Source organism: Canis lupus, chromosome 2 (genome assembly GCF_003254725.2).
Source record: "Canis lupus dingo isolate Sandy chromosome 2, ASM325472v2, whole genome shotgun sequence".
Classification (NCBI taxonomy): Eukaryota; Metazoa; Chordata; class Mammalia; order Carnivora; family Canidae; genus Canis; species Canis lupus.
Genome location: NC_064244.1, coordinates 65,249,695 through 65,263,692, shown reverse-complemented (window position 1 = coordinate 65,263,692; position 13,998 = coordinate 65,249,695). Strand labels below are relative to the sequence as shown.

The following is a 13,998-nucleotide window of genomic DNA, read 5'->3' as shown; positions in this document are numbered from 1 at the left end:
TTGGATTTACCAATTAAAAAGAACAATTTTTAATCATTCAATATCGATATTATTATATAATTCATTTTCACTAATTAAAAATGTTTACGAATTCCACATGTTAAGGACAGTAATCTTTTGACAAATCAAAGTAATTATTGTTTTGATCATTTGTCCAGAGATGGTACAAAGTTTTATTTCAGCAGGCATAACTGAATAGCTGTGTTATATAGGGCACTGCAATGAGTTGGTATGGCAAGATTAGACCTCATCTAGTCTGATTCTCATTCTACCAGATATAGAACTTAGGTCTCAGTTTCTTACTCAAGATTTTGTTCCATAAATGTTGGTTGAGTTATGGTCTGGGTGCTGTTTGCTCCTTCAGCCTAAAAGGTGTTCCAGAATAGTGGGAATTATGATTAGAAAGTAATTCGGCATATATTGTGGGATTTTGAATACAATTCTCAGAAGTTAGGTATTTGCTAAATTTGTGATGCAGACCAGGAAAGATGCATAAGTGTGGAAGTGATGTAAAGATTCATTTACAAGTAGTGAAGAAAATGGATACAGGCATACCTTGGAGATACTGAGGGTTCAGATCCAAACCACTGCAGTAAAGGGAATTAAATGAATGCTGTGGTTTCCCAGTACCTATAAAAGTTAAACTTACACTGTCCTGTAGTCTGTTAAGTGTACAATGGCATCATGTCTAAAAAAATAATGTATATACCTTAATTTAAAAATATTTTATTGCTAAAAATGTTAATTGCTGTCTGAGCTTTCAGCACATCACAATCTTCTTACTGGTGGAAGATTTTGCCTTGATGTTGATGACTGCTGACTTATTAGGGTGGTGGTTGCTGAAAGTTTAGCTGAATGTTGAAGGCACATTCTTAAAATAAGACAGCAGTGAAGTTTGCCACACCGGTTGTTCCTTTCAGAAATGATTTCTCTAGTAGAATGAAATGCTGTTTGGTAGCATTTATCCACAGTAGAACATCTTTCAAAATTGGAGCCTGTCCTTTCAAACCCTGCTGCTCCTTTATCAACTAAGTTCATATAATATTCTGAATTTTTGGTTGTCATTTCAAGAATCTTTACAACGTCTTCACCAGGAGTAGATTTCATACGAAAAAGCCACGTTCTTTGCTCTTCTCTAAGAAGCAAGTCCTCATCCATTAAAATTTTGTCATGAGATTGCAGCAATTCAGCCCCATCTCCAGGCTCCACTTCTGATTCCAGTTCTCTTGCTGTTTTACCACATCTGCAGATACTTCCTCCACTGAAGTCTTAAACCCCTCAAAGTCCTCCGTGTGGGTTGGGATCAACTTCTAATTCCTGTTTATGTTGATATTTGACCTCTTCCCATGAATCACAAACATTCTTAATGGTGTCTATACTGGTGAATCCTTTCCAGAAGATTTTTAATTTACTTCACTCAGACCCAACAGAGGAGTCACTATCTATAGCAGCTATAGTCTAACAAAAATGTGTTTCTTACATAAGAATCCAAAGTCAAAATTATTCCTTGATCCATGAACTGCAGAATGGATGTTTTGTCAGCAGGCATGAAAACAACATTAATCTTGTACATTTTCATCAGAGATTTTGGATGACCAGGTATATTGTCAATGAGCAGATTTTGGAGAGGAATCTATTTTCTAAATAGTGAGGCCATCTTAACAGACAGCTTAAAATATTCAGTAAACCATGTTGTAAACAGATGTGCTGTCATCTAGGCTTTGTGGTTCCATTTGTAGAGCACTGTGTAGAGTAGATTTAGCATAATTCCTAAGGGCTCTAGGATTTTTGGAATGGTGACTGAGCATTGACTTCAACTTAAAAGTCACCAACTGCATCAGCCCCTAAAAAGAGAGTCATCTGTCTTTTGAAGCTCTGAAGGCATGGATTTTTCCTCTCTAGCTGTGAAAATCCTACGTGGCATCTTCTTCAAGTAGAAGGCTGTTTTGTCTACTTGAAAATCTGTTGTTTACTGTAGCCACTTTCATTTAATCATCTTAACCAGATCTTCTGGATAACTTGCGACAGCTTCTCCATCAGCACTTGCTGTTTCACTTTGCACTGTTATGGAGAAGGCTTCTTTTTTTTTAAAGCTCATGAACCAAGCTTTGCTGGCTTCAGATGTTTCTTCTGCGGCTTCCTCACCACTGTCAGCCTTCACAGAATTGAACAGGGTTGGGACCTTGCTCTGGATTGGCCTTTGGCGTAAGGAATGTGTGCCTGATTTGATCTTCTCTTCAGACCACTAAAACTTTCTGCATATCAGCTTTAACTTTCTTATCATTCATGTGTTTACTGGACTAGCACTTTAAATTTCCGTCAGGAACTGTTTCTTGGCATTTATAACCTGGCTAACTGTTTGGCCATGAGGCCCAGCTTTCAGCCTGTGATGGCTTTAGACATGCCTTCTTCACTGGGCCTAATCATTTTTACCTTCTGACTTGAAGTGAGAGATATGTGACTCTTCCTTTCACTTGAACACTTAGAGGCCATTGTACGGTTAATGACTAATCTAATTGCAATATTGCTGAGTCTCAGGGAATAGGGAGGCACAAGGAGCTGGAGAGAGACAGGAATGGCCAGTCGGCGAAGCATTCAGAACACGCAAAACATTTCTCAGTTAAATTCACTGTGTTATATGGGCCTGGTTGATGGGGCCCCAAAACAATTACAATAGTAACATCAAAAATCATAGATCACAGACCACCATATAACAACAATGAAGTTTGTAATACTGTGAGAATTATCAGAATGTGGCACAGAGACACAATGAGCAAATGCAATTGGAAAATGGTGCCAACAGACTTGCTCTAGGCAGGGTTTACAGGGTTCACAGCCAGTAAATGTCATTGTCAAGATTCTAAAGTAGGCAGACTGATGAAGTCTAAACTTAATGTCTGCACTGTGCTTTCATTATTCCAGTATATCCTATGTCTGTTATCCCTGTAACAGCTATCTGAAGTGTAGATACTATTTCTCTCATTTCAGATGAGGAAGTGGAAGCTTAAGAAAATAAAGGAAAGGAACAATCTTAAAAGGAAATTAAGAAAGCAGTTTCATTCACAATAGCAAATGCAAATCAAAACTGCAGTGAGCTATCACTTCACATACTTCAGAATGGCTAAAATCAAAAGCATAAGAAACAACAAGTGTTGGTTAGGATATAGAGAAAAAGGAACCACTTGTGCACTATTGGTGGGAATGCAGACTGGGGCAGTCACTGTGGAACACAGTATGAAGGTTTCTCAAAAAATTAAAAATAGAACTACTCTATAATCTAGTAATAGCACTACTGGGTACCTATCCCAAAAATACAAAAACACAAATTCAGAGGGACACATGTACCTCGATGTGCATTGCAGCACCATTTACAATAGCCAAACTGTGGAAGCAGCCTAAGTGTCCATCAGCTGGTGATTGGGTAAAGAAGGTGATTGGATAAAAGATCAACTGATGATTAGATACAGAAAATTATATATAAATAATGGAGTATTATTCAGCCATAAAAATAATGAAATCTTAAATTTACAACAACATGGATGGAGATAGAGAGTATAATGCTAGGCAAAATAAATCAAAGAAGACAAATACCCATGTGATTTCACTCCTATGTGGAATTTAAGAAACAAAGCAAGCAAAGGGAAAAAAAACAGAAGAGAGACAAACCAAGAAACAGACTCTTAACTGTAGAGAATAAACTTATGGTTACCAAAGAGGAGGAGGGTGTGGGTGAATAGGTATTAAAGATTATAGCTATCATGATGAGAAAAAAATAAAATGAAAAAGCAATTCCATTTACAATAGCATCTAAAAGAATTAAATACTTAAGAATAAATCTCATGAAGGCAGTGAAAAACTTGTATGTTAAAAACCACCAAACATTGCTGGAAAGAAATTTTAGAAGACTTAAGTAAATGGAAGGATATTTTGTGTTCATAGATAGGAAGACTTAACGTTGTTAAGGTCTGCACATTCAATGCAGTGTCTTCTGAAACTTCTACAATCTCTTTCAGAGAAATGGAAAAGTTGATCTTCAAATTCATATGGAACTGCAGTGAGCTCTAAATACCCAAAACTTTCTTGAAAATCAAAATGGACAACTCACACCTCCTGACTTTGAATCTTTTATAAAGCCACATTAAGACAGCATGGTACTGACATAAAGACAGACAAGTAGCCCAGTGGAACAGAATACAGAGCACAGAAATAAAGGTTCACATATACAGTCAGTTGATTTTTATCAGGGATGCTATTCAGTAAGGAAAGGAAAGTCTTTAACAAATGGTGCTGGAAAAACTGGATCTCCATATACAAAAGAATTCTGTACCCGTACAAAATAAAACATAAATACAAAATTAAAATAAATACATTAAGCTTTGATCAGTGACCAAACTTAATTAAGAGCTTAAGTTACAAACCTCTTACAATAAAACGTGGGGCAAATTCATAACATTAGATCATTGGCAATGATCTTATGGATATGATACAAAAAGCACAGGCAACGAAAGAAAAAATAAATTGAATATCAAAATTAAAAACTTTTGTGCATCAAAAGACACTATCAAGAAAGTAAAAAAAGAAAAAAAACCTACAGAATGGAGGAAAATATTTGCAAATCATGTATCTAATTAGGGACTCATATCCAGAAATGTATAAAGAACTCCTACAACTCAGCCGACATAAGCAGCCCAATTCAAAAAGTGCAAAGGACTTGCATAGGCATTTTAAAGAAGACAGTGGCCAGTAAGCACACACAAAGATGCCTGCCATCACTAGTCATTAGACAAGTGCAAATGAGAATCACAGTGAGATATTACTTCATACCTGTAATTTTACAAATGGTAAATAAAAAGTGGTGAAGATATGGAGAAACTGGGTGAGAGCGCAAATTGGTGCAGCTCCTGTGGAAACCAGTTCACCAGAACCTTAGAAAGTTACACATAGAACCACTATATAACCCAGCAATTCCACTTCTAGGTTATATCCAAGAGTGTGGAAAACGGGGACCCAGATAGATACCAGTGTTTGTAGCTGCATTCTTCACAAGAGCCAAAAGATGGAAACAACTCAGGCGGCCATGAGCAAATGAGTGGGTAAACCAGCTGTGGTAGACACAATGGGATATTATTCAGTCATAGAAAGGAGTGAAAATCTGATAGATGCTATAGCATGGCTAGACCTAGAAAACATTGTGCTAAGTGAAATAAGCGAGATACAAAAGGACAAATACTGTATGGTTCCATGTAATGTGAGTTACCTAGAATAGGCACATTCACAGAGATAGAAAAGTAGAACAGAGGTGAGAGGAAGATGGGGAGTTCTTATCTAATGACTGTAGAGTTTATACTGAGGTAATGAAAAAGTTTTGGGTATAGATGGTGATAGTTATATCAGCATTGCAAATGTATTGAGTTCCACTGAGTTGTGTACTTGCAGATGGTTAAAATGATCCATTTTATGTGTTATATATTTAGCATTAATAAAAAGTTTAAAAAAATAGGTTAAGGAAATTTTCCAAAGTTATAGAGCTTACAGTTGGAAAGAGCTTGACCACAAACCCAGGGTCTCTGACTCCAAGGCCTCTTGGAAGTAAGGGAGGGCCAATTGTATCTCTACTGGATATTTCTTAGGATCTACCCAAAAGGAGAAATACTAAAAATGGAAAGCTTCATATTTTTTGTACTTAAAGCAATTTGGTGTACTGTGTATCTGTCTGAGGCCCTAAGATCTTTTTTTTGGGGGGGGGGGCGTTATTTATTTATTCATGAGAGACACAGAAAAGGAGAGAGTCAGAGATACAGGCAGAGGGAGAAGCAGGCTCCATACAGGGAGCCTGACGTGGGACTCGATCCCACGTCTCCAGGATCACACCCTGGGCTGAAGGCAGCACTAAACCGCTGAGCCACCCAGGCTGCCCCCTAAGATCTTTTTAATCTAAACATATTAACTACTCATAGTGGTTAAGAGTTGACTACCAGGAATACCTGTCACTGTTCAGAAACAAGTGTTTCTCCCCCACTTCCCCAACACAAGGCTCAGTCTCACAGTCCATGAGATCATGACCTGAGCCGAAATCACAAGTTGGACACTTAACCAACTGAGCTACCCAGGTGCCCCAGGATAATAATTTCTTAACAGCAGAATTGCCATCATGCAAATATAAAATGACCACATGTCAAAGATTTTGCTTAACTCATTAATGAGACAACCAGTGAGATGTTACAGTTTGTTCAGTGGAGAATCCAGGAGTACACTCATATGTAAGCAGTCAGGAATGCTGAAATTGGCAAAAACAGCATTATAGGACATTATAGGGAGAGAGGGTCAGTTGTACCTCTCCTGGACAAAGTTCAGTTTCATTTCTGCGGACAAGCATCATTTGCATTACTCTTGGTTTCTACAGCTTACAGAATTGAAAACTAGAGAAGCAGTAAGACACAAAGCAGCTGGCAGAGTACGCTGGACAAGACATCCAGTAGTCTATTTTCACTCATCCCCAACTGTCAGTTTCTGGGAGTTTTTTGATAAAAATCATAGAAGGGAATCTGTAGAACTAGTTAGATTGATTATTTTCAATTAGGAAAAAATGATCTACTCTCTGAGCTTCCCACCAGATTGCCATGTTTTGTCAAGGAATTCTTGAACTACAGGCGGTTTTTCTAGACTGGATTTCAGGGTTGGGACAAAAGGTGTCTTTGGTTGGGAGCCATGAATCCTGGTACCGTGTCATTTGCTGTGCACTTAAGGTTTAACCTCCCTGGGTCTGTTTCCTTGACTACAAAATGGGCCAGATCTTAGATTTTCTGCCTAGCTTCTAACATTTTATATATCATGGTTTTATCCTGTGCTTTTTCAATTCATGATTCTTTCTGAATTCTCCTAAGCCTCAGAGTGAGACCCAGACATTCTCAGGGAACTGTTTCCCAGAGACATTGTATTAATACGACAGAAACAGGTAGTGCTCATTTCTTTGGAGAATTAACCCTGTGTTTTGGGCCCTGGCGATTGCTGGCAGCAGTTAACAGTATGCTGGTACACTCCATCCCTACCCCACCAGTATTAGAAACCTGCTCTTTGGGAAAATGACACTTTCATCCATAGTCTGCTTGAAAGGGTTCCTGGCTTTGGAAGTCATGAGCTGGCACTCGAGAGTGTAGTGTATACTTGAAGTTAAGCTGAATACAGAGAATAATAAGTGATAACTAAAATATTCTGTATGGAGTAAAAATGATTATAGATAACCTGGGGCATCTGTGGTTTGGTAGATGTTGGTTTCCCCACATTCTAGGGGAATTATTGATGTTAGTAGCCTTTTTTGTGTTCCTGGCCTCTGCTGCTTCCCATTGGTTGGGTCACTTGCCAAGAGATACCATTCGCCTCGAGATTTATTCAAAAGGCAAGAATTTTTTTTTTTTTTAACACAAAGTTCCTAGAGGTATTATACCTCTCTATTCTACCTCCTTACCTCACCTCTTAAAATATCTTCCTCTCTCCCTCCTTCCCCACATTGATTCTTGGGCCTGCTTTCATTTAAGTCCTGCTACTCTGAGACAGAAAAAGTGGGTGGAAAAGAACACTTGATCGTGTTCCTAGGACAGCTGCTCTGGACAGCCTAATCCTTTCTCATGAGGAGTTTGTAGCTATAGAGTATCCTTTCCTAATAGCCATGGTGACATCAACTCCAGAGGCTGGCGGAGCCCCCTGAGGGAGGGCACCCCCGAGGGAGGGCACGCACATTTATTGTGCTGCCAGGATGCTGCAGGGGGGCCACCGTGAGCAGAGCGAGTGCACTGTGGGTTGTGCCCCAGTGTTGCTTACTTATCTGCTGCCTTCACGCTGTGAAATTCTTTGGTTATACCCTGACCATCCTGGCTGGGTCCTGGCTGGGTCCTGAATTAGACTGTTACAACAGGGTGACAGGTAATATGGATGAGAGAGGAGCTGAGAGACCTGAGACCTCTCTGAGTAGAGTGAACCACCAGGAACTTCAGCTCCCTCACACTTTTAGAACCATTTTATTTCTTTGAAGTGAAGAAACAGTTGAAGTGGTATGAGGTTTAGCTAGCTACCATGGCCTTTCTTTTCAAATTCCATTTAATAGCCCTTTATTACTTTTAGGAATATGCTTCCAAATTATTTGTAAAGGAAATTTTGGTGTATTGAATGTAATATAGCATAGGGAAGAATCTTGAGTTTTGATATCTTTTTCTTTTTTCTTATGAATGTTAAATTTATGTGGCTCCCAGCAGTCCTGTGATTGTGGTCAAAGCCCTGTCTCAGAGGCCCTCAGTGGAATTAGGTTGCAAAGGCTACTTTGTGTTTTCTTCAACAAAATGGGCTAGGGAGTAAGAACTGGGTGTCTTAGAGGTCTGTGTGAAATATTTCTTCAACTATATAACTCACTTCCTCCCATTTATACATATTTCAGCTTTAAACATTGTTAAATTCTCTCAGGGACTCTATGAGGGTTCCTATTAATTATTAATGGTTTTATGAATTAGAATAAAAGATAGAAAGCGGTAAAGTAACTTTTTTCAAGGCCAACTAGGAAGCCAGAGCCAGGATTGGAAACTGTTATTTACTGACTATCTCACCATGAAATCTTAATCTCCTAACTCAGGGAGAGTTAAATCTCCTAACTTTAACATTTTGGACTATATCATTTTATTAATTCTTACATATATTTATATTATGTTATATTAGTAAAAGTCACGCCATGTGAAAGTGTATATACCCTCCTCTTTCCTCAAATTGATGTTGTTTCAAAGGAATTTTCTCACATTACTTAAAAACACTTGGGAAAACAATTTTAGTGACTGTGTCATATTTTATTAGAAGGCTGTGCCACAGTTTCCTTAACCATGTTCCTAATGTTGAGTATTTTTATTGGATGCCATTTTTGCTCTTAACAGTCAGTCTGCAGCAAGTAACTTTGTTGTCTAAACTGTTGCCTACACAGTGGTCGCCTGCATTTATGATTATGTCCTTAAGGATAGGTTCCTGCAAACTAGGATGGCTGGGTCTGAGAGTATGAATATTCGGGAGGCTTTCCTAGAAGATTGATTGAATCACTTCATATTTTCACAAGCTCGGTGTTTGGGACGATCTCTTCACTTTCCTTATCAGTGATCTTTGTCATTTTTAAAAATAGTTTGCTGGAGTTTAATTTGGTAACCAGCAAATGGTATCTTGCTCTTAGAATGTAAACTTCTTTGCTGCTTGGTGAAACAGCCCTTTTCATGTGATTGCTAGCCATCTAAAGAACCGCCATTTCTGCCCAAGAGAAATGTGTAGAAGAGGAAGACTGTGCGGTGTTCCAGCTGGATGTGCTTGCAGGATAGGGCTTGTGTTATATTGGGAGAGGTTAACTTTCTTAATTGTTGTTTGCCTGGCCTTGAAAAGTCCACCTTGCTTGAATGCTGCAGTCTGGGGCAAAGCCAGTAGTGAGTCCTCGAGACTCTGCCACTGTCTTCTGTGGGTGCTGATCCCTCTGGCAAGAGGGAAGGATGGCACTAGAGCTGAGTGCTTGAATTAAAAGCTCATGCGTAGGACATAGAGGGTTCACCTGTAACCGAGACTTCAAGCCTTGGATGGCATCTTTTGAGATGATGATGTGCTGGTGGTTGTTTTTTTTTTTAATGAGGAATCAAACTGTGAATTCTCTCAATTCTCAGTATTTCCTTATTCTCACTTTGCAGTACATGTTGGTCCTCGTGGATGATTCTTAAAATCCAGTGCTAGCCTATCTTTCCCGATTAACTGGCACAGTTTTTTGGCTTGAGCTTTAGTTCTCTAGGCTTGTATTGTAATGATGGAACATCTTGAGGCATAGATTAGTTCTAAATGTATTGGATTCTTCATACACAGTTGCCGTGCCTAAAGCCTGAAGGAAATGGCCATCTTTTATCTTATGATGTCTAATTGCATTAGAAATAGCTCTCCCCACCACCACTCCTTCAGTGCTCAAGGCACTGAGTTCACTACTCCACTTGTAAACGGATTGGATGTACTGAAGCATTGGTTACATAATTGTGGATTGGCTTTCACCCATCCAGCTTAACTTCCTCCTGTGATCGTGAATTCCAGGCTGGCAACAGTAATTAGATCTCAGAAAAGCCTGTCCAAAAGCACACCAGGCTAAAGGACCCTGCAGCCTCATCTCTGCATTGGCTGAAGTTTCAGAACCCTTCATTTTTAGGGTACGGTGGTAACCTTAGACAGAAAACCTTAGTGCTTTCTTTCTGTGCATTAATTTTAATCAAGCAATGACACCTGCTTTCTGTGCCACTTTGAGATCTACAGGGAGCTAACCTGACTGTTCGGGTGCCTTTCCCCCCTATGTGGTTGATCTGCTTAGATAGACTGCAAACAGCTGCAAGGCAGAAAACCTCCCATTTCCACAAGCTACTGAGTGACCCACTGATAGCTAAATTTAGTGAAACAGGTAAGTGCTGTAAGAAGTTGGAAAAATCAGGGAAGACTTCCTAGAACCCAAACTTTGAAAGATGAAATGACATTACAAAGAAATGACTGTGAAAATATATATAACTCAAGACTTAAGGTACAGCATTACTTTGTAGTCTGCAAAAGGTTTTCTCTTTAATTCTCTAATTCTCACAAGAATTGTATAGAGGTAGGTAGCATGAAGTTCAGTGCTGGGCAGAGGGCCCAGCCTGACAGGCAGCAGGTGGCAGAAAATCTGAGCTGTGTCTGTTTTCTGTTGTGTATCTCCCCTGATACAGTCTTGAGGAGGAGCCCCTTAGAGCCCAGCAAACTAAAAGAGCCATTCACCCTGAAGATCATAGCAGGGGTCATTTAGGGGCCCTCCAGGATATTTCCAGTTATTGTTGAGTCTAAAATTAGAGCCTAATGTTACTAAAGATGTCCGGGAATCACTTTTGGAAGGAAAGGAATTAGTGAAAAACAGTTCTTTTTAACTTAATGAGATCTCAGAATGGGAGAATCATTGCAGAAATAAAATACACAATGGCAAGTTTGTAACTATTATATGTTGCATATTAGTATGTACAGTAATCATTTCCAGAAGAAAGGTATTAAAAAAAAGGTAATAAAGATATTTTACAACATTTCATGAGATAGTACAAGAACTGGAAGAGTTATGGCAAAACTAAAGAAAAGCAAAGCTAGGGAATGAGGATGAATAAAGCCAAATATTTCATACAGTTTTTAAACTTCTGTTCATTTCAGGTTTCTGGCTACAGGCTTAAGAAACATTTTTCTTTTCCTCAAACTGAAATTACGGAGACTAACAGAAAGGTGGTCTGATAAGTCAGTTGGCTCTTGCACCTTCTATGTCTAGGCTCAAACCAAAATGAGTCTGTGCTCTGACAGGTTGTTAACACCCAGCGCTCTTAGGCAGGTAAAGGAAAGAGTCCATTATTATAGGGATTTCAAACCAGGCTTCATATGCTTTTTCCCTGGCACTGCTGCTTATGTTTGTTTTTATTGCAAAGTGATAACCTTGGAGTTGAGTTACTTTTTTACAAAAGAAACATTACTACTTCTACGGGGATCCATCATTTCCAAGTTGATGCTGTCTGTCAGGAAATGGGACACCTAAGGGAACTCCTCTAAAGAAGGAGTTCTAAACTTTGTGTTCCTTTGATCTAACAGAATTATACAAGGTAATCTATTGCATGTGACCCTTCAGTGTCTGTCCTCTAAAGTTGAACAGTGCCAGGCGTTGTTCTTGGCTTCAGAATATAATGGTTAAAAAGAAGATAGGCAAAGTTGTGCCCTGCTGGAGCTTACGTGTAGTAGGAGGGCTAGATGACAAGCAAGTGAGAACAAATAAACAAGACAGTGCATTATATCACCCTCAAAGGGCTCTTGAAAAATGGATTCTCTGCCTGAGTTCCACAGATCATAAGGTGAATTTTCATGCCTGAATAAGTAATAAGGGTGACTGATCTATTAAAGTCCACGTGCTTCTGTTTGATATATACTGCTAATGAATTTTCAAACCTGCCAATCTCTGAGAATTTCTAAATACATTTTTCTCTCCTAGGTGGCAGAGAACACATCTTAGAAGATGCAAAACCTGAATCCATCAGTGACACTACGGACTTAGCCCTACCACCTGAAATGCCAATTTTGATTGATTTTCATGCTCTGAAAGACATCCTTGGGCCCCCGATGTATGAAATGGAGGTGATCATTCTCATTTCTTTGTTGATAGCCACCAGTTTACTCTGATGGTTGCTTCACAGATTGGGGGAGAGAAAAACTGAGTGGTTTGGGAGACTGAGTTTTGTTTAGAGATTGGAAACTTGTTTCCTCCATGGTATTGTATTTTAGATCCCAGTGTGATCATAAATAAGGCTTTTACAGAGAGCCAGAGACCCTGGCCACATCGTCTTCTGGAAACTCAATCTGATCTTATTCTCTGCCCTCCAGTTCCATTTTAAGAACAGTGTCACTGACTTTCCTCCTTAGAAATTCTATATTCCTATTAATTCCTCATTAAGGATTTCTTGGGGGACAGAGATAGGGAAACAACCTAAGTATAAAATATCTGAAAGTGTGAGCCTAACTTCAACTTCTGACTGCCCAGATTGCATCTTTTCGAAATCTGTCATTTCATTGTTAATAGTTCCTTGGGTTGAAGCTACGCAGCCCTATTTCCATCTTACCCCTCTGTTCCTCACAGCAGAACATCCAGTCAGAAAGGCCTGAGCCCCAGATTCGAATTGAGGCAGGTGGATGGAAAGAGATGTTGAGTCTGTGTCAGCTGAGGCATTTTGATACCTTTTGTAGAATTCTTATTTGAGCTTGAATGGGCAAGTTACTAGAAAAAAAAATTGTATTATACTACTGAACATAGCATCTTCCTTCAGGAGCTTTATCATCACCTATCAGTTTAAGAAAAAAAAAAGATTTTTGGAAGAATAAGTCTGATAAATTACACAGAAGATAACCTCTCCCTCTGACATTCAAAGTCACTACCATAGATATGCTTTTCCTCAAGTCTTAAAACTGGGGAGAGGAAAAACAGTCCCTAAACTCATCTTGTTTATCTGTCTACACTCTGAGCTGGTCATTAAAGCTAATGAGCCTCTCTACAAAACTCTGTTACAAGAATAGAACTTGTTTACTCTCAGTGGTAAATCTGGTCTTGAACAGTAGAATCAGAGGCAGATTAGTTATTTGAATTCTTAAGATGTCATGGATTTAAATTTTGAAGTGTTGTAAGAAATGGAGCAAAACTTTCCTTGCTTAAGAAAGTGAGCAAAATCTGCTTTTTTTTGTCATGTGAGAATGCAGTGGTTTTTAAGAGTGAAGATGTAAACAGGTTCTGTGTCCTGCATTTCGAATGGGCTTTTTTTCTTCAAGCTTTCCAGAACAGTACGTTCCAGCAGTTCTTTGGGAAGTTAAACTCGAGCAACAGATAAAAGACTGATGCGTGTTTCTGTTGTGTATACCCCTTCTCTCCCAGCCATTCCTGCTGCCTTTAGTTCTGGGAGCATTGTAGACATTCTTGGAGCTTTGGCAAAAAAAGGAAGCAAAAGAACAGAAATGAGAAATTTTATAAACACTGCTTAACAGCTCTGTTTGATATCATTGGAGAACCTCATTTTCCTTTAGGCATCTGAGCCCTTTGCCAATGTGAATCTGAAAGGTAGAATCTAGTAGCCATTTGCCTTTTATAAATAAATAGCATCTTAGAATTGGAGGTCTGGCGTTTGGGAATTTGGAGCTTTTTTTTTAAGTATTTTTATTTGATTTTTTTTAAGATTTTATTTATTTATTCATGAGAGAGAGAGAGAGAAGCAGAGACACAGGCAGAGGGAGAAGCAGGCTCCACGCAGGGAGCCTGATGTGGGACTTGATCCGGGGACTCCAGGATCACGCCCTGGGCCAAAGGCAGGAGCTAAATCGCTGAACCACCTAGGGATCCCTGAGTTTGGAACATTTTGTTCATCTTTTCCACACTTGAGAGGATTCACCCTGTAGCCTGGGGTTTCTGTCTCCACCTCT

General features: G+C 39.1%; 1 protein-coding gene and 1 long non-coding RNA gene across 5 annotated transcripts in view; one reads left to right on the top strand and one right to left on the bottom strand.

The window, feature by feature from the left end:
• LOC112659893 (uncharacterized) overlaps nt 1-11,716 on the bottom strand; it is a 56,059-nt gene extending 44,343 nt beyond the window's left edge. For both annotated transcript variants that reach the window (XR_003136566.3, XR_003136565.3), the window contains exon 1: nt 5,020-11,716. This is a non-coding gene — a long non-coding RNA (uncharacterized LOC112659893). The remainder of the gene's footprint in view (nt 1-5,019) is intronic.
• The window catches only part of LONP2 (lon peptidase 2, peroxisomal), a 94,197-nt gene that overhangs the window by 67,513 nt on the left and 12,686 nt on the right, over nt 1-13,998 (top strand). For all 3 annotated transcript variants that reach the window (XM_025447079.3, XM_025447081.3, XM_025447080.3), the window contains exon 12: nt 12,029-12,171. In XM_025447079.3, coding sequence (XP_025302864.1) covers nt 12,029-12,171 — 143 coding nt within the window. The remainder of the gene's footprint in view (nt 1-12,028; nt 12,172-13,998) is intronic.